Source organism: Lynx rufus, unplaced genomic scaffold (genome assembly GCF_022079265.1).
Source record: "Lynx rufus isolate CCGP_SWC_20201006 ecotype Redwood Valley unplaced genomic scaffold, mLynRuf1.p SCAF_7, whole genome shotgun sequence".
NCBI lineage: Eukaryota > Metazoa > Chordata > Mammalia > Carnivora > Felidae > Lynx > Lynx rufus.
Window position 1 is genome coordinate 136,833,558 of NW_025814889.1, and position 18,348 is coordinate 136,851,905.

At 60.0% G+C, this 18,348-nt stretch overlaps 1 protein-coding gene across 3 annotated transcripts in view; it reads left to right on the plus strand.

Annotated features, from left to right (window-relative positions):
- PARVB (parvin beta) overlaps window positions 1-17,199 on the plus strand; it is a 99,227-nt gene extending 82,028 nt beyond the window's left edge. For all 3 annotated transcript variants that reach the window (XM_047064824.1, XM_047064825.1, XM_047064826.1), the window contains exons 9-13: window positions 4,664-4,725; window positions 6,245-6,313; window positions 9,936-10,037; window positions 14,674-14,746; window positions 16,222-17,199. In XM_047064824.1, coding sequence (XP_046920780.1) covers window positions 4,664-4,725; window positions 6,245-6,313; window positions 9,936-10,037; window positions 14,674-14,746; window positions 16,222-16,298 — 383 coding nt within the window. In that variant the 3' untranslated portion in view covers window positions 16,299-17,199. The remainder of the gene's footprint in view (window positions 1-4,663; window positions 4,726-6,244; window positions 6,314-9,935; window positions 10,038-14,673; window positions 14,747-16,221) is intronic.
- Window positions 17,200-18,348: the final 1,149 nt, after the last annotated feature.

An 18,348-nucleotide genomic window follows, 5' to 3' on the forward strand; every position in this document is an offset into this window, starting at 1 on the left:
TTAGCGGGGGACAGGCTGTTAGTTCCGCCCCCAGCTCCGGCTTCTGCTGGCGCAAGCTCCGAGGTCCCCTGGGTACCCAGATGGCAACCTCGGCCGCAGCTGGGCCTCCCCTGGCTCTTCTCCCGTGGGACCCTCGGGGTCCCCGACAGCCCTTGGCCCACCGAGGTCTGACTCTCCTTCCCCCCCCCCCGGGTCCTGGTCCCTGGCTCACCCCTCGAGCTGGAGTCGTACTTCCTAAAGCGCCCCCCAACCCCTCACTCTCCTTCTTACCCCCCACCTTGGCTTTAGCTAAAGCCACAGCCCTCGAAGTGGCCCCCAGACCCTCTCGGACCACCCCTTCGCACACCCCTCGCCTCCTCCCTGGCCGCCTCCCTCCCCCGGCCTGTCTGCCTCCTGTCACGCCCCCCCACCCCCACCCTCCAGCTCCACCTCTTGGAATGCTCTCCCCCTGGATTCCCCCACGGCTCACTCCCCAGCTCCTACCCAGGAGGCCCTCCCTGACTGCCCTGCCCCCACCCAGCCTGTCTCTTCGCTCCCCTCGCTGGTGCTCCCAGGGAGCTGCCACTACCTGGCAGGCTCGGGGAGCCCTCGGCGCCCTCCTTCTGTGCCTTCACACGAGGCCTCTTGAACTATAAGCATCCTATGGGCTGGAGCTGTGTCGTCCTCAGCGTGCATCCCCCTGCAGCCTCCAGCCCTGGGCTGCAGACCTGCCGGGAGCTTCCAGAATGCCAGGTGGACCCTCCTTGGCTAATGTCTGCCCGCTGGGCTTTGCGGGGGGGGGGGGGGGTCCTGTTCAGCACCTGTTTTTCACCTGGGCGCTCTGAGCTCGGGAGGGAGGGGGGTCGCCCTACCCCCCCCCCCCCCCCGCCCCAGGCCCCCTTCCGTGAGTCACCACTGTCCTGGCTGAGGTGGGCTGGGAGGCCCTTCTCCCCAGAGCTGGGAGCTGCTGCTTGGTCTCCATGGCAACAGGCTTGCAGGCTGCCTCTCCTCCGCGGCGGCCCCTCCCCTGCCCTGGGCTTCGGGACAGGGGAGCAGCTCTCCTCTACCCCCATCTCCTCCTCACCTCCCTCCCTTCCTGCCGACAGAGCCCCCCCCCCCGCCCCCACTGCAGCCCGACCGAGCCACCTGTGCCCCTCCCGGTCACCACCCTCTGGGGCTCCTCGCCCTGCCCGACCCAGTCCCTCTGAGCCTCCTTCCCAGGCCACGCCGTCTGCACCCCGCCCTGGCTTTCTTGTGCTTCTTTGTGCTTTCTGATCCCTCTGTCTGGAATGCGCTTCCCCCTCCTCTTGTCCCAGCAAACCCCCGCTCGACCTCAGGGCTCCTGTGTGAGGCCTCCCTCAGGCCCCTGGCCCTCTGTCCCTGGGGGCCTCCAGGGACCAGGCCGATAACACCAAGGGGGGAGCGACGAGAGCATCAGGTGATGCTGTGACTCTCAGCCTGTGTGCCGGGTCGCGGGGTCGGGGGGAGGGCAAACCGGGGAGCCACACCCCCACTTCCGTGGGCGGCTCGTTGACGCCAGGTGGGAATGCGGGCTGTTTGCTGCAGTTTCCCCTTCTTTTAGACAAGCCAGAAACGCCCACTTAGGTTTGAAAACTGTTAAACAGACAACAAATCGGGATGAAAGTCAGTCTCCGCGGGGGGTGGGGGGGGGTTGACCTTGGACAGACAGGGGCATGTCCTGGTTGACTTGGCCTCTCTCTGTGTCCTTTCTGGCTCCTTGTGGGTTCCCGCTCTCTTTGTGCTGTACCTCAGTTTCCCCGTCTGCCTCCACCCAGCCTGTGCCCCTCCCAGGGCTTTACTTCTGTGACTGTCCCCAGAGTCTGCAGAGAGACATGAGGCTGGGGTGGGGCAGAGAGGGCAGCTGGGGCCCTGAGGCAGTGGGCTTGTCCCTCTGTCCTCTGTTTCATTCCTACTCCAGCCGTGAGGTGAGGTAGGGACTATCGTCACTCCCACTTTACGGAGGAGGAAACGGGTAGGGAAGGAAGCAACTTGCCCAAAGTCCGGGACTTTGAAGTCGGGCGTCCGGGATTTGAAATGGGATCTATTTTCATTCCCGAGGCCAGGCTTCCCTCAGGGGTGCAGCGGAGGCTGGCCCGGCCGTGCTGTGTGGTGTCGCCCCTGTGCCCCCGGTGCAGGTAGGGGTGGCTCAGGGGCGGCAGGCCTCCGCACCCTCCCGTGGCGCCCCTGCACGCCTTCGCTCCGCGAGCCCAGCGGTGGCCCAGCTAAATATACGCGGCTGACGTCAGGCTCCGCTCCGCTCCCAGGGTTTTTCTCAAGCTGCATTTAAAGTTTGTATTTTGCTTTGTAAAGATGTAGCTTTTCTCTTCCCCTCCTTAGCAGGCTGTGGTATCGAGCCTAATCTGATTTAAGGGATTAGAAAAATAACGTCCAGCCGTCTTCACAGCAGAGCTGGAGGAGGGGCCTCTGCAAGGCCGGGGCCTCTGGTTGCTGGTGGCTTTTAGGCAGGCGAAACCGGGTGGCCCTCTCCCCAAGCACACGCGCCCCGCCATGCGTGTGTTGTATACGTGCCATGCACACACACACACACACACACGCACACGCACACGTACACACACACGCGCACACACACACATACACGCACCCCATGCATGCGTGTTTATATGCTACACACATACATGACCACGGCCCCCCCACGGGTGCTCATGTACACAACATACTCTCACGTGCACACACAAGCCCTTCCATCTCTCCCTTCCTCCTTGCCTCCCACCTTCCCTCTCCCCACCCCCGAGGCCGAGGGGGTCGCTACCTGGGCTGGGCTGCGAGTTGCCTCCCGGCACCCTCGGCCTTGGACTCGGAGCGCTTTCCTCTTGGGGCCAGACCAGGGGAAGGACTGGGCCGCCTCCCCCAGGAGACCTGGTTCTCTGGCCGGCTTGGGTGTCGGCCTGCCTTCTGATTTCTCCCTCTCTCCCCCTCCGTGGGTCAGGCCGGGCAGTCCTGAAGCTGGCCCTGGGTCAGCTCTGGTTCTGGGCTCCCAGCCATCTCCAGACAGGCAGTGGAGAGACTTCCTGCTCCCACCCCACCTGATCCGGCTGGGCTCCCCAGCCCCCAGAACGCCGCGTTGGGGTTTGCCCCCAAGCCCGTGCTAGTAATAGAGGGCCTCTCTGCTGGCTGGGGTCCTCTGGGCATATGTTGCCCCAGGCACCTTCAGGGAACAGCTGGCTCCTGGAAGACAGAAGTCGGGGCCCCAGGGCCTTCCAGATGCCCTCCTCCCTTTCCCCCTCTACCCTGCCAGGGAACCACTCTGAGGCCTCAACAGACTGGGCAGGTCTGTGTCCCCGTTTTCGGATCCCGGGTGGGCCATGTGAGCAAGGCCCCGCCACTCTGAGGCCTCAGTCTCCCTGCCTGGGCTCCAGGGTGCAGCGGGCTCTGTCCTGCCTCCATGAGGCCCCTGCCATGGCAGGAACAGGCTAGAACCAGGCACGTGGCCCCCAGCCCGCCCTGCTCCCTCTTATCCATTGAGAGCCATGGTGACCTGGCCTCCAGTGGCCTTACGTCAGATGGGTTCTGTGTTGACTTGGAGGGCATGGCTGGGCTCTTGAGTAGCAGAGCGGGTTAGGGCTCTCCTGGAAGAAGGCAAATGGGTGGGACATGATAGAACAGGCCGCCTCAGGCCCTGCAGATGTCCCCGCGGAGGGGGACACCCCCCAAAGAATTGCTGGGGAGGGATTCTGGAGCCGGGTCTCCTGGTTGGTTCATTTGCTCTGAGGCAGTGCAGGGAACAAGCGAGAAAGGTGTTTCAGCCAGCAAGGAGTTGAGAGGCCAGCAGATAATATCCAGCAGGCACGTAAACATTAGATGTCCTTTCAAGTAGTGATCGAGTGTTACAGGCAGCCCACGAGGGTCAGAGGACAGAGAGCGGGTGTGGGGCCCTCTTCTAGATGTGGATGGTCGTGGAAGGCTCTCCGGGGGAGTGATATCTGAGAGCAACCTGAAGGAAGTATGGCAGGTGGACAGCGGGTGCAAAGGCCCTGTGGTGGGCCTATGATGGAGGAGCGGCCTGGAAGCCAGGGAGGGTGCGTGTGTTGGGTGGGGAGGGGTGACTGTGCCTGCTGGATCCCGTGGGGGCACGGGAGAGGGAACGAGCGACAAGAAGCTGTTGGAGAGTTTCGGTCAGGGCAGGGATCGGGAGGGGCAAGAAATGACCCAGTCTACCCTTTAAAGGGCTCGCTGTACCTGCTAGGAGCAGGGATCGGAGGGCTGGGAGTAGAGGAGGGAGGCCAGGTAAGGAGGAGGCCGCCGCCACGTGAGGGCAGTGGGGCAGGCGTGGGGCTGGTAGCCGGGCTGGTGGGGAGACGCGCGACATTTACTGGTACGCGTGGCGAGTGGGGGGAGAGGCAGACAAGGATTCCTGGAGTCTGAGGATGTGATGGGGGCGGGTGTCCAAGTGCCGCCCGTGAGTTCCATGTTGCAAGACAGAAACTGACTTAGAGGAAGCATCTTTTCCTTGATTTTGTCCCTCATCTGCGCCTGCCCTCGGGCTCTGGTGGGAATGAGGGGGATTCTAGGCGGGTGAGAGAGTCAGGGGGGCGGGACATCCCCGGGAGGCGGGCTCCGAAGCTGCCCGGTCCCCGGGGGTGGGCGGCCCGTGCGTTTCCATAAACCCCACCCTGTGTCTCTTCCCCTTCGCCTGTCCACGCAGAGCGGGACGCCTTCGACACCCTGTTCGACCACGCCCCGGACAAGCTCAGCGTGGTGAAGAAGGTAGGCTCTGGGCTGGGCTCTCTGCCTCTGTCTCCAGGCTTTTTTACAGCGTGAACTCGGTGCTGGGAAGAAGGTGGGAACACGTTTGCAATCTCTGAAATGTTTGCCACATGGATTGAAGTGTAATTATAGGCAAAAACGTAACTACAGTGCATAAAATTAGCACCTTTTAACTCAACATCTCCGCTCCCCGGGCGTCTTCCTGCCCGCCCCGCCCGCTCCTGTTGAGTGAATTATCCCGCCAGTGCCACTGTGGTGCTTCGTTCCGACTCGGGGCTCTTTCTCAACGTGGGAATGTTTTTAAGCATGTCCACCTGCTGGCTCTTGCAGGCCTCGTGGCCATGAAGCTGTATTCACAACCTGCCCGGTAAACAGGCAGGCCTTTGAACTGCTCTGTGCGTGCACTTGGCCCATTTCCCCCACCGCCACGCAGGAGCGCAAGGACAGGCCCCCTCCCCGCCCCGCCCCCAGCCCAGGCAGCCTGCGCGTAAGACCCTGGATATGGAACAAACCGTGCCAACCGAGACTGGAGTCAGGGGCTGGGGAATGACGAGCTTCCAGGGGGATCCGCCAGGAGGGATTGTTCTCGCCCGGAAGGAATGGAGACCCAGCCCACTGGAGTTCTCTGAGCGCCTGCAGACTCCTCCCTCGAGGAGGCAACGGGAGGGTGGATGCGCTTTGCGCCTTCCTGTGAAATCCAAGGAGCAATCGTTTCTGCCCTTGACCTGGGGGAGAGAGCGCTTTGTCTGGAACAATTTCCCAGAACAGGTTTCTTAATGCAGGACTTCTCAGGGCCTTTAATATGCTGCCGTGCATTGGAATTCTCCAAGAGGGGGCTGGGTAGGGAGCATTTTCCAAACTTGTTTGTCGATAGTGACATCTGTTGATCCATTTATTTTGTTAAATGCATTAAATTAAATTCCTGTGGAGCCCACTTTTGGAAAATGCCGGTCCAGCCTGGGACCATGAGATTATGAGTTCTTGGAAGCACTTTGCAAAAGGCTGGCACAACCATCCCAGTGGTCCTTCTGGGGCGGAGCCTTCTTAGCATCCTTGGGTCACGAGTGGCCCGCCTTGGGGCCTCAGAGCAGTGCCCCTCCCCCCTCCCCCTGCCACATCTGGCCCCCAGCAACCCTGACAGAACCGTCTGGATGCACAGGGAGATTCAAATCTAGCTGCCCCATCTATCAACTGCAGTTGATAGCGCCCTTCTGAAGGGCACTGAGGATTCTTCTCGAGGATTGTTAACTACATGTGTGTGGTGGTGGGGGGGTGCTGGTGCTGGGGGGGGTTGGTGGATAGAGATGTGAGTTTTCTTCTCCAGCTGGGATAGATTTAGGTTTTATTCCATTAAAACTGAGGGTCGCTGTAAGAACGTGTCATTTCCCACATGAGCCTTTTATTTTAGCAAACAGATTAGGGAAGCGTCTTACAAAGCCAGTGACGGCCAGTGTCACGGCCGTCCCGTTGGACGGGGGTACATCTCTTGCTCACGGTTCCTGTCTCTCTGCCTTGACAGTCTCTCATCACATTTGTGAACAAGCACTTGAACAAGCTGAATTTGGAGGTGACGGAACTAGAGACCCAGGTGAGCAGTGTTTGGGTTGAAGCATGTGTCCCCGTTTTCGGCCCGTTTTCGGATCCCGGGTGGGCCATGTGAGCAAGGCCGGTGCCACCTTGTTCGTCTGCAAGGAATGCCCACCCCACAGCCGGAAGAGCTGGCCCCTGCCGCTCTGGCCTTCTCTCGGGGCCTCTGTCCTAACTTCCTGGGGCTACTGGAAGAAAGAGCCCCAGACTGAGTGGCTTCTACCTGAGACATTTACGTCCTCACGGTCCTGGAGGCTGGACGCCCCAGATCAACGTTGGGAGGGTTGCTTCCTCCTGAGGCTGTGAGAGGGGCTCTGTGCCAGGCCTCTCCCCAGCTGCCCGGCGGGGCTGCTGGTGATTCTTGGCTTCCGTCGGGTTATAGATGCCTCACCCCATCGGGTTATAGATCTCTGCCTTCATTGTCACATGGCATTCCCCCCGTGTGCGCGTCTGTGTGTCCAGATTTCCCCTTTTAGTAAGGACACGGGTTAGGTTGGATTAGGGCCCGTTCTAGTGACCTCATCTTTAACTCAAGTTACTTTAGTAGTGACTATTTCCAAATAAGGTCATGTTCACAGGTTCTACGGGTTAGGACTCCCAGCACATCATTTAGGGACGCACAATTCAACCCGTAACACCCTCTGACTTGCCACCCCCCCCTCCCTCTCCCCCCCCCCCGCCGAAGGGCATTTGCACGTGCAGGTTTTTCAGTTTACATTCCATCCCCCACCCCCCGCTTCTGTTCTCCATCACTATCCTTATTGAGCAAGTGCTCACTGAATACCTGTCCAGTGAGTGTGCACAAAATAGGGCTTCTGCAGGAAGTATATAAAATATACTCCCCCACCCCCTCGGAGCTAATCACATAGCGAAAATATGTTTCGAGGACTCAGCGGGCATTAAGCACAAAATATAATTTTCCCAGGATTAGCTGGGTGCTTGAATTTGTGGAGTCTTTATAAAGTTCTCGGTACAGATTCTTCCCACCCACCGCTGATCCTCTTAAACCCCTGGGTGATTGCCTCCCTCCGTTCTGTCTGTTTCTTTACCTTTTCTCATTTGCTTTCCTAATTAAAAAAGTAATTCAGGTTCATTGTGGAATGTCTGAAAACGCAGATAAGCAAAGCAAATAAAAATCACTCCTAATCCCGACACCCAGAGATCACTGTGCTGAGGGTTTCGTTCCGGACCTTTTCTCTGCACGGCTGGCTAATCGTGGACAGTGTGGGTCCGTATGGGAAAGCCAAACGGCCCGTTTCTAATGAGTGTGTTTATTTGCGCACTGTTTGCAGAGACATTCATTGTTGTTGCAGTTTACGGACATTGCACCCCTCGCCTCTCAGTATTTGCTGTTCGGTCCATCAGCAGTCCCGAAGTGTCCTAACACGTCATCCTTTGTCCCTCCCCGTCTGCCCCCTTCATCGTCTCCAGACCTCACTAACCACAGTTCACGGTTGATGTGTATTCTTCCAGATGGCTCTTATGCATAAATGTATTTTTTTTTAACAACAACATATCATACTGTACAGCTCTCTTGTGATGTGGTTTTCGTTACTTAATTTACTGCCGGCATCTTTTGGTTGGAGCCCGTGTGTGTGTGTGAGCCTGCCTAATCGTCCTCCCGTTGCCTGGTCTGTCTGTCCACACGCGTCGCCTCTGGGGACCGCCTTCTGTTCCGTCCTGGGGCTGCAGTGTGCTTCACTGAGGCAGCTCCTCGTTGCCGCCTTGCACTGGGCCGTGGGGAGCTGTCTGCACACAGCTCTTGGTCTCCTTCTCTGGGACGCGCTCCTGGAAATGGGGCCGTTGGAGCAAAGGCGGTGACGCTTTGAGGGCCCAGGAAGGTTTGCGCACCTGAACATCATGGGCCGTGCTAGCCATTCCCGGCTGTCACTTCCCTGATGGCCCACGCACCAGGATCGGTCACCGGACGTCCGGACTGAGACAGTCTCTTCAATTTGCATTGATCTTTATTTACTCAGTATCCTCCCCCCCCCCCTTTTCTTCCTATCACCACACTTAGCGTAGTATCTGAAAAGTATTTTTAACCACTCCCTGGTCCAGCAGAAAAGATCACTGGCCATAGAAAGGCAGGGAACTGTTTTCTTTTGTTGCAATGGAATCCGGGTATTTGTTTTAATGTTTTATTTATTTTTGAGAGAGAGAGAGCAGGGGAGGAGCAGAGAGAAAGAGAGAGAGAGAGGATCCAAAGTGGGCTTTGCTCTGACAGCTCAGAGCCCAAGGCAGGGCTTGACCCGCTCAGTCACTTGATCGTCCGACTTCAGCTCAGGTCACGATCTCGCGGTCCGTGAGTTCGAGCCCCGCGTCGGGCTCTGTGCTGACGGCTCGGAGCCTGGAGCCGCCTTGCGATTCTCTGTCTCTCCCTCGCTCTCTCCGCCCCTCCCCCACTCGTGCTGCCTCTGTCTCTCTGAAAACAAATAAATAAACTTAAAAACAGTTAGAATTTAGGAACTTCCGTCTTACACGATGACGTGAGCTCCGGGAACAGACAGCAGTGATGGTCGCACGCGGTGCGAACGGACTCCGTGCCGCTGAGAAGCGGTCAAAATGGCAGATTTCACGTTATGTGTATTTTCCCGCCATGAAAGAGGACGAGTCCACAACATCCAAACAAAGAAGTGTCTCGTTCCAATAGGTGTCACGGCCTGTTGGGACAGCACAGGCTCAGACACCTGGAGGCTGGGGTCCTCACAGGGCTGGCCCCACAGGGGACCCAGCAGGTCTCGACCCTTCAGAGACGCCATGTCTGTCCTCTGTGGGGATGGCCAAGACCCCCCTCCCCCTCCCCACCCCCCGGGGCCTCCTGTGCCTCTCTTGTCCCCTCGCCCTCACTGGTCTCCGCTGCTTTCTCTTTCAAAGCTGGAGCTGCTCCCTGGCTTATTGGGGTGGGGGAGGGCTGTCTGCCAAAGAGGGGGGTCTTTTGTTCTAGATGCCCGGTCCCCCTGCTGTGGGGGCAGGTGCTGCTGGGCCGGGTGGCAGGGAGAGGGGCTGGGTGGGGGTCTTGAGTGAGGGCCGCAGCCCGACCCAGTGCCACCGGCCTTCAGGGCCCGGCTAGGTGCCCACGTAGATGGACACACAGGAACTCTTCGTCACCGGGGCTCGAGCGTGGGAAAGCCTTGTCTGGCGCCGTGAGCGCAGCTAGAAGAAGTTGTTCCGTCAGCTGCCAAGGTGAGCGGGCGGAACGGGGCAGCAAACCCCACGCCAAAGCGTAGGGCCCCCCGCCCCTCACGGGTGGGTCACGGCGGCCGCTGACTCACCCCTGCCGGGGCCGCCCGGCCCGCCCTCTCGTCCGCATGCCAACCCTGAGAGATGGGGGGCAGTGTTCCCCCAGGGGCAGCGGTGGGGGGTGGGGTCTAGCAGCCGGGCCGACTGTTTCTAGCGCCGTGGCCCTGACCGCGTGGGCGTGCTGCAGCCCCAGACACCTGCACGGCCCCGTCAGTCCCGAGCCAGACGCTCTGCGCCCGGGGCCTTCCCCTGACGGCGGATTCCGGCCCCAACGAGGGATGGAGCTCTTCCCTTAAGACGTCTTCCTTCTCTTGAACGCGTGTAGAAGGTTCGCCCACCCCGTGTACGGCCCCGAAACCTCACCGAGTGCTTCTGTGCAGTTCGCAGATGGGGTCTACCTGGTGCTGCTCATGGGCCTCCTGGAGGACTACTTTGTCCCCCTGTACAACTTCCACCTGACCCCAGACAGCTTCGACCAGAAGGTACGTGTGTGCTCCCCGTCCTCAGAGTGGCCCGGGAATGTGCTCGTTACCAGGGCACCTCTGGTCCCAGCTGCTTCCCGGGTGCCGTTTTCAGTGGGGGCACAAGGTCCCACGGGGTGGCTCGGGCACCGCTGTCCCCTGGCTCCCTGTTCGGAGGCAATTAACTTGCTTCTGCTTTTTTCCCATTAAAATAATAGGGAGGGGCATCTCGAACGTGTGAGTGTGTGTCCGTCCTTGTGGATTGTTTTCTAGGAAAATTCCCCAAATAGGATCGTTTTGGCCCAGGGGCCTAACCTTTGGGGCACCTGGGGTGGCTCGGTCAGTTAAGCATCTGACTCTTGACTCCGGCTCAGGTCACGATCCCAGGGTCGTGGGATTGAGCCCCGCGTTAGAGTCCGTGCGAGCGTGGAGGCTGCTTGGGATTCGCCCCTCTCCCTCCACCCCTCTCCCCGCCTCGCGCTTTCTTTCTCTAAGATAACAGAAAAAAGGGACCCAACCCGTGAACATGGGCCGCCGCGTCCCCTGTGTCACTGCTGTTTGCGGCCAGGCGTTTTTGCCTCCTGCTCAGGGCTTCTTGAAGTTCAGCCCCTCCAGACGGCGGCTCGTGCGTTGCCTTGCGAAACTTGGCTTGCGGGGCCGTTCAGATTGCTTTGGACTGCCAGGCGTCTGTCATCTTGTTTTCCCAAAGCGCTAGACCCGTGAGTCAGAGAGGCGGACAGCGCCAGCGGGTGACGGCAGCCAGGGAAACATCCGACGGTGGGGCCCGGACTCATCAGTCCGCGTGCTTCTGGCCACCTTGCAGGCCGTTCGCTCGCGGCCGAATGTTGTTCCTGCCTTGCTGCCGAGACGGGCTCAGAGCAGAGCAGAGAGGTCCTGGAACGTTTGAGCCGCGCTGAACGGAGACAGCACGAGCAAGAGGGAGCGAGCAGAGCTCCCAGCAGGAAACAAGGGTGTCTGGGCTGTTGTTCCGGAAACGAGCGTGCAGATCACCTGCTGAAGAGGCTCCTGCGTTCCCAGGCCCGACGTGGCTGGTCGCAGACGCGTTGCTTTCTTTGTTCAGGTTCATGACGATGCTGGCACGCGTGGTTAATTGAGCCAAGTGGCTGGAACCGGGCTTCTTTCCGAGCTGAGGCTGTGCAAATGGCCGGGGCACCATCTCCCCGGCCCCGGTCTTATTCCCTTTGAAACAAAGAGGAGAGTTTTTGTTGGTTGCTGGCCTGGCCTGGGAGGTGTGAGAGGCCCGAGTGGCCGACTGCCTTCGCCTCTGCGTGAGAGCCGTGAGGGGAAGGCTGTGTCAGGGGACGGCGTCCGGCACGCCGGGAGCCCCTTCCCCCTCAAGGAGGGGGAGGGCCCTGGACGCAGCTCTGTGGGCAGGTGGAGCCCACCTTGGGGAGGATGCTGGAATTCTGGTGGATTCTTCTCTGGCACCCCGCCCCCTCCCCCGGATCCTCTCCCTGCTCCTCCTGGGGAGTGATGGTCACCAGAGCAGCCACTGGCAAGTTCTTTGTGCGCTCGCCGTCTTTATTAGCCTCCTGGTCATCAGGACCAGCTCACGGGCAGTGGTGTCTCCCACTGCATAGACCTGAACTCGCTCTAGGCTGGTCCGCGCACCCAAGCTCTCCAGCACTGCGTGTAGATGGGCAGGTGGGCCGGGGCTGCTGGGGGACCACCCACAAAGTGTCCTCTGGGGGCCCAGACTCTGTGGGGCGCGTTTGCTCCAACCCTGAGAATGTAGCAACTCTGTATTTCCAGGTCGAGGGCGCTGTGGTTCCGTGAGCAAAATGAGAGATGTATCAAGGGCTGCTCTCCCCAAGCAGAGTGAGGACCTGTGTTTTTAAACAGTCGTGCTGGATTTTAAAACATGAGGCCAGACGGCTCAGATGCCCTAGGCTTCTGCACACAAACAGTACCCTTTGAACTGAGCCGTCGGTGCGACCAGTGGCTTTTTGTTGTTGTTGTTTTTTAATTGTTTTAATGTTTATTTTTTAGAGACAGAGACAGAGACAGAGTGTGAGTCGGGGGAGGGACAGAGAGAGCGGGAGACACAGAATCCGAAGCAGCTCCAGGCCCTGAGCGGTCAGCAAAGAGCACGACGCGGGGCTCGAACTCACGGACTGTGAGATTGTGACCTGAGCCAGAGTCAGGTGCTTAACTGAGCCACCCAGGCGCCCCTTTTTGTTCTATGATCTTCCTCTGTGGTAGCCACTTTGCTGAGTACCCTGTGCCCATCAGTTACCTTTCTGGAAGACTCCACGGCATCCCTTTCTGTGGGGACTGCAGTGCATCCTGGAGACTCAGTGGTGGTTCTTAACAGGCGTTCTCAGAGTGCTCCTTTCCTTCTGTCCCCCCATCTGATTGTCTCCCTCTGGACAAGGAAACAGAATCTCAAAAGGGCTGAGACACAGCCCAGGCTCACACAGTCAGCAGGGCAGAGCTGGAAGAGCCCACTCCTATTCTGGAACCTTCTACTCCTCTGTCACTTGGCCAGGTTTTCAAAAATCCTTTGAATTGCAGCGAGAAAGGATTGCGGGGCGTCCTGGCCGTGTGGAGGGCTCCCAGGGGCAGCGTGGGGCTTTGGGGCACGGCGTGGGGCCTGGTCCCCTTGGGCCTGGAGAGCTGTTAGCTTTTCTGTCTGCCCCGTTCCGGGGGGCCCGGGCTCAGGGGGGGCTTTTCTGCAGGTAGGAAAGGTCAGTGGAGGCGACGGCGTGGCTGAGACGAGAGTAGGGTGGTGGTGACTTCCTGTCTGGCAGTTTCCTCAGACTGAGAAGGAAGCGGGAGGAAACTTGCCCTGCTGAGCCCAGTAGCTGCAGGGAAGGGGCTCTGGGCGGGAACTGCTCTCTGCAGGAGCACTTTCGAGGAGCCGTCTCTCTCTCTCTCTCTCTCTCTCTCTCTCTCTCTCTCTCGGAGTCTCGGGTCAGGTCCCGCTGTGTGACGAACGGGGACACTCGTCCTGTTCGTTCCCGGCCTCTGCTCGGGAAGGACCCTCGGGCCTGGAAGGGGCCATGAGAAGATGTCCCGAGTCGGGCCGCTCGAGGAGCCTTCCAGACCCAAGTCTTCTTCCCGTCTCTCCCTCTCTGCCACCCTGTCTCCGTCGCGACTCCAAGCCTCTTGTGCCCGTGTGGAGTAGGTGGGCTGGACGGTGCCGGCCAGCGTGGGAAGGGGCACGGATCTGAATCCTGCCTCCGACTCGTCCAGCCCCGAGCCTCGCTTGGCACAGGCCTCCTAACCCATCTCAGCCCCGGGGCCTCCTTCGCAAAGTGGCCGGGACATAGCCCACAGCCCTCCTCCGGGCCGGCTCCGTGCACCTCGGGCTGGGCGTCCGACATCCTGCCTGGCCTTCCCGTTTGGCCTTTCCCGAAGGCCTCGGGAATGGCCCGGGACCCTCCGGCCCCCTCCATCTGGCCATTTGCAGCCCCGCCCAGCCCTGGGTGTGAACGGCCTGTCCCCTCATTGGACCCCTCCCCGCACTGGATGCCTCCCCACACCGGGCCCGTCCCCGACCTGGGCCCCTCCGCCTGCCAGTGCTGCTGGGGGGCCCTAGAGGCCCCTCCACGGTACCCCCAGGCTGCTGTGGGTTTGCCAGCTGAGGGTTATTTTGTCACACATCTTTTTCCTGGTTAATTATTAAAACTAAGTAAAATGCTCATGTTTCTGGTTCACTTACACTGAAATCCTGAAGGTGTTACTGTGGAAAGGATGTTTGATTACTCAGAGCCCCGCGGTCCTTTCCAGCTCTGACTCTGCTCTGTGTTTTATTTTTGGTGCCCCCCTCGTCCGATCTCTAACAACCTTTGCGCTCGGGAGACGGCTGGCTGTGCTTTGGTCACCCTGTGTCTCTGTGATCCAGGTGGAGAAACACAGCAGACAGGGTGTTATTTTCAATCTCTTCACGACGTGTTAGCAGAACACAAGCTTTCAGCATCCTTGCGGGCCGAGTGGGGCCTTTTCATTTCGGGAAGATTCCACGTGGGGGTGGGGGCGGGGTCCACCTTCCTGTGACATCCAGCAGGTGGAGGCCAGCACCAGGGGGCCCCGCGGCCTGTCACCTGCAGCCACCACTGTGCTGGCGTCAGTCCCAGCAGCGTCCCCAGTGCCTGCCCAGTGCCTGGGCCACCGCTGCCCCCGAGGCCCGTGTCCTGCCCGGCTACGCACACAGGCTCCGTGTGTGAGGCCCTCCCAGCACATGGTGGGTGGCCGCTCGGTGTGCAGGGCTGAGGGCCTCTGGGACGTGACTTGTCCTCTCTGAGCCTCATTTCTAAAACAGGGTCACTGCCACGTCTCATCGTGTGGCCCTCAGCAGAGCCGGCCCTTGGGGACGCCCGAGCCCTTGAGGGCGGGTTTTGTGCCTCCCCCCCCCCCCCCCGCACCTCTGAGCTGCCTCTGATCACTGGTGAGGGCAGTGAGAACCATCTAGTAAACATCTCCACCCTTCCCTGCTCCCCCGCCCACCCCATGCCCTGCCCCTGCCCGCCCGTGCCCTGCCCTGGGCCGCTTGGGTCCCAGGGGATGTGCCGACTCCAGGGCTCCCTCTGGCCGTGTTTGTTCCCACCTCGTCCTTTCAGAAGAGAAGCAGCGGGCAGCGGGTGGGCCTGGGAGCGGCTGCAGAGCCTGACCCCTGCTCTTGCTTCCTGGACAGGTCCACAACGTGGCGTTTGCCTTTGAGCTGATGCTGGACGGAGGCCTCAAGACCCCCAAGGCTCGCCCTGAAGGTAATGCCCTGCCCCCGGCCCTGCCTACCCCAGCCCCGGTGCCCCCCGTGCTCGTAGCTTCGGGGACCAGGACCCGGAGGACTGTGCTGGTTTTTAGCAGCCCCTTGACTTGGAGGGCGTGGCCTCCGCCCACGAGCCTCAGGACCTTTGTCCCCCTGTGGGTGCCAGCGCTCAAGCTGAAGATGCTCTTTCCTGCCTTGAAAGGACATTAAAAGCTTGCTGCAGTCAGATGACTGTTGGGTTGATGTCCCTGACGGCCGGCAAAGGGCAGGGCTTGTGAGCAGGGACGAGGCGCGATCATGCCGTGTGGGGGTCTGAATAGCCGCAGGGAGGCCCGGGGAGCCGGTGGTGTGGCCGCCCGAGCAGGGAGCCTGGGGGACCAGGAGCGGGCCTGGTGCCTTCCTCGGACCTGCCCATTCGCAGAGGGCATCGGGCCTGTTGGCCGCCTCCGGCTCGGTGGCTCCTGACCTCCCGTCGCTGCAGCCGTGGCCGGCGGTGGGAGGGTGCCGGGGCCGAGGCCTCAGGACCGGGGAGACCCTGGGAGCCCCGGGTGTCGGTGGGAGCCCCTGAGTCCATTCTGAGGGTGAACCGGCGGGCAGGCCGTTTCTCCTCTGCGAGTCTTGGTCTCCTGTGCCAAACGGGAAGGCGGGGGGCGGGGGGAGGGTTATGCCGGCGCCCTGCGCTTGCCTCCTGCTCTGACAAGCTGGGCTTGGAAACGCTCTGGGACTCCGTGTAAGGACAGCTGTTGGCTCACGGCAGCCCCTCAGCCTGCCTTCCGTAAGAGATGCTATTTTTGCTTCTGGGGTTGAGTCCCTGCAGGGGGAAAGCAAGGTGATCGTGCTCTGGCCCGACAAGGGGCTTTTGCATCCCCTGCCAGTTCTACAGGGGAACAGGACTGGGGCCCAGAGCAGGGATGTCACTTGTCTGAGGTCACAGGGCAAGTGAGAACACCCAGGTGCCCAACATCCAGGAGGACCGGTCCCTTTCCCGCCGAAGAAGGCAGCCTAGACTTAGTAGGCTGTCGGATCCTCCGAGGGTCCTGCCGTGGGCTACCCCCGGCCCCGTTGCCTGGCCTCGAGGGGGCAGGATGGAGTAGCAGCCCCCACCCCGCCCTGCCCCAGAATGCCCACCGTCGGTCCTGGCACCGGATGGCCCGTGGGAGTTGGACCCAGCAAGCATCCTTGGCTGTTGGAGACCCCGCACCACGTGGACACCACTGGTCCCCAGACCGGCCTCGCTGCAGACTCTGTCCCGGCCATCCCAGGTGCTCACTGAGCGGGCAGGTGGCCTGGGGGCCCCTGTGGCAGTCTGTGTCTCGGGACGGCGCTGCCCAGGGCGTCCCGGGTGTGGTGGCTGTCGGTCTTTAAGCCAAAGTGCTCCGCTGTGGACGCGACAGCTGCCCCGTGTGCTCCTGTGTGCTGGCACTCGGGCTCAGGTGTCCTCACCCCGCCCACGGTTTCTGTTTCCTTCCGCAGATGTGGTAAACCTGGATCTCAAGTCCACACTGAGGGTCCTTTACAACCTGTTCACCAAGTATAAGAACCTAGAGTGACCTCGGAGAGCAGCGGAAACCCCTGTGCAGGGCGGGGAGGCCCGCCGGCTTCCCCTCCGAGCCAGGGTTATCCCCGCCCCCACCCCCACTCCACCCGGCCTTTTCGGGTCGTTGCTCTCAAACTCCCTTGTGCAACTCCTGTAACTCTGCAGCGGGCAGGACCCTTGCGAATCCGGGGTTCTGCGCTCCTGTCTCGTTTGTGGCTCCTCCGGTGCCCCGGTCGCACCCACACCTCCCAGCCCGTGGGAGGGGCACCCTGCAATCCTCTGGACCCAGCGATGAACCGCCCCGGGCGATGAGAACAGCATCAGTAGCTCTACCCGAGCCGAGACTCCACTGGACCGTTCTGGGGGAATCTCCATGGAAGCCAGACCTTTTCCGTAAAAAGCATTTTACGGTTTTGAAAACTGCTTTTAAAGTCCCAGGAGCTTTCGATGGAACAGGAGGGCCTGTGCCGTGTTCTGCTTCTTGACCGGTGTTCTTTCATTCACTTTTTGCATAAACATCTAAGACCCAGATGACCCGCTGCCGTGGTGTGGGAGGAAGGATTTGCTGAGGCTATGTCTGTATTTCTTTTCTTCTTCTTCTTCTTCTCTCTTTTTTTTTTTTTTGTGACAGCCAAATGGGTTGTGTTAGGAGCTACACCTGAAATGTTGCTCGATCCATCTCAGAGGCCCTGTTTGGGAATAGATGCGTTTTTCAAACTTCTAGAAAGGGGAGTCTATCAGCTTGCCAGGGGCTTCTAGAACAAGGTGCCACAGGCAGGGGGCTTAGGCAGCAGAAGTGGGTGGTCTCCCAGCTCTGGAGGCCAGAAGTCCCCACATCACGGTGTTGGCTTATAGATGGCCGTCCTCCCCCCTGTGTCCTCGTGTCGTCGTCCCTATGAGTGTCTGCGTCCTGATCTCTTTTTTTTTTTTTTTTTTTTTTTTTTTTTTAATATTTTTTTTTTTTTTTCAACGTTTATTTATTTTTGGGACAGAGAGAGACAGAGCATGAACGGGGGAGGAGCAGAGAGAGGGAGACACAGAATCGGAAACAGGCTCCAGGCTCTGAGCCATCAGCCCAGAGCCCGACGCGGGGCTCGAACTCACGGACCGTGAGATCGTGACCTGGCTGAAGTCGGACGCTTAACCGACTGCGCCACCCAGGCGCCCCTGCGTCCTGATCTCTTATAAGGACACCAGTCATAATGGATTAGGGCCCCCCCATGTGACCTCATGTTAACATACGACCTCTGTATAGACCCTGTCTCCAAATACAGTGACATTTTGAGGTACTCGGGGTGAGAGCTTCAACGTACGGATTCCAGGGGACACTGTTCAGCCCTTAATGGGGGGATATGAAGTGCTCCTCCCCCTCCTCCCGAGTGTGGCTTTCTAGAACCCTGCTGGCCTCTCCCGCTGGTCGCTTGGTGCCACCCGCCCTCCTCCCCTGTCCACCTTGGCTCAGGAGAGACATAGGGCCGTCCTGCTGCCCGTAGGCACCGTCGAGCTGGTGTGTCCTACTAAATCGAATGCCAGTGCTCACGGCTCACAAAACGGCTTAATATTCTGGCTCGGCCCCGCTGCTTCCAGGCCGGGGCTAGTTTCAGAATCGCCGTTTTGATGGAGGTGGTTTCCCAACGGGGGAAAGAAATAATTAAAACAGCATTACCGTGGTTCCTACGGATGCAGTGACATTAAAGATCCACGTTGACAAAATAGCCAAGGCTGGAAGGTTCCGCGCTGACTTCATTACACGCCTAGAATGCCAGCATCCTGAAAGCCGTGGAGACCAGTCGTCTGGCCCCGTTCACAGGCAGGCTTGGCGAGGGTGATCCCTGGGGGCCCCGGGGGCTGAAGGGGGGTAGGAGCGGGGACACGGGATTTGGAAAGCACACGACCTTGGGGTTTTCAGCCCAGACAGGCTCCGCACCGCGAAAGGGAGGAAATTGCCCTGGAAGGCAGGAGGGCTCCGCGTTCCCAGGCGACGAGCCCTCTTCAAGCCCTGTGTGTTTCTGGTCCGAGGGTAAGAGGGATACTGAGATCCGGGTCAACTGTGAACAGGCACC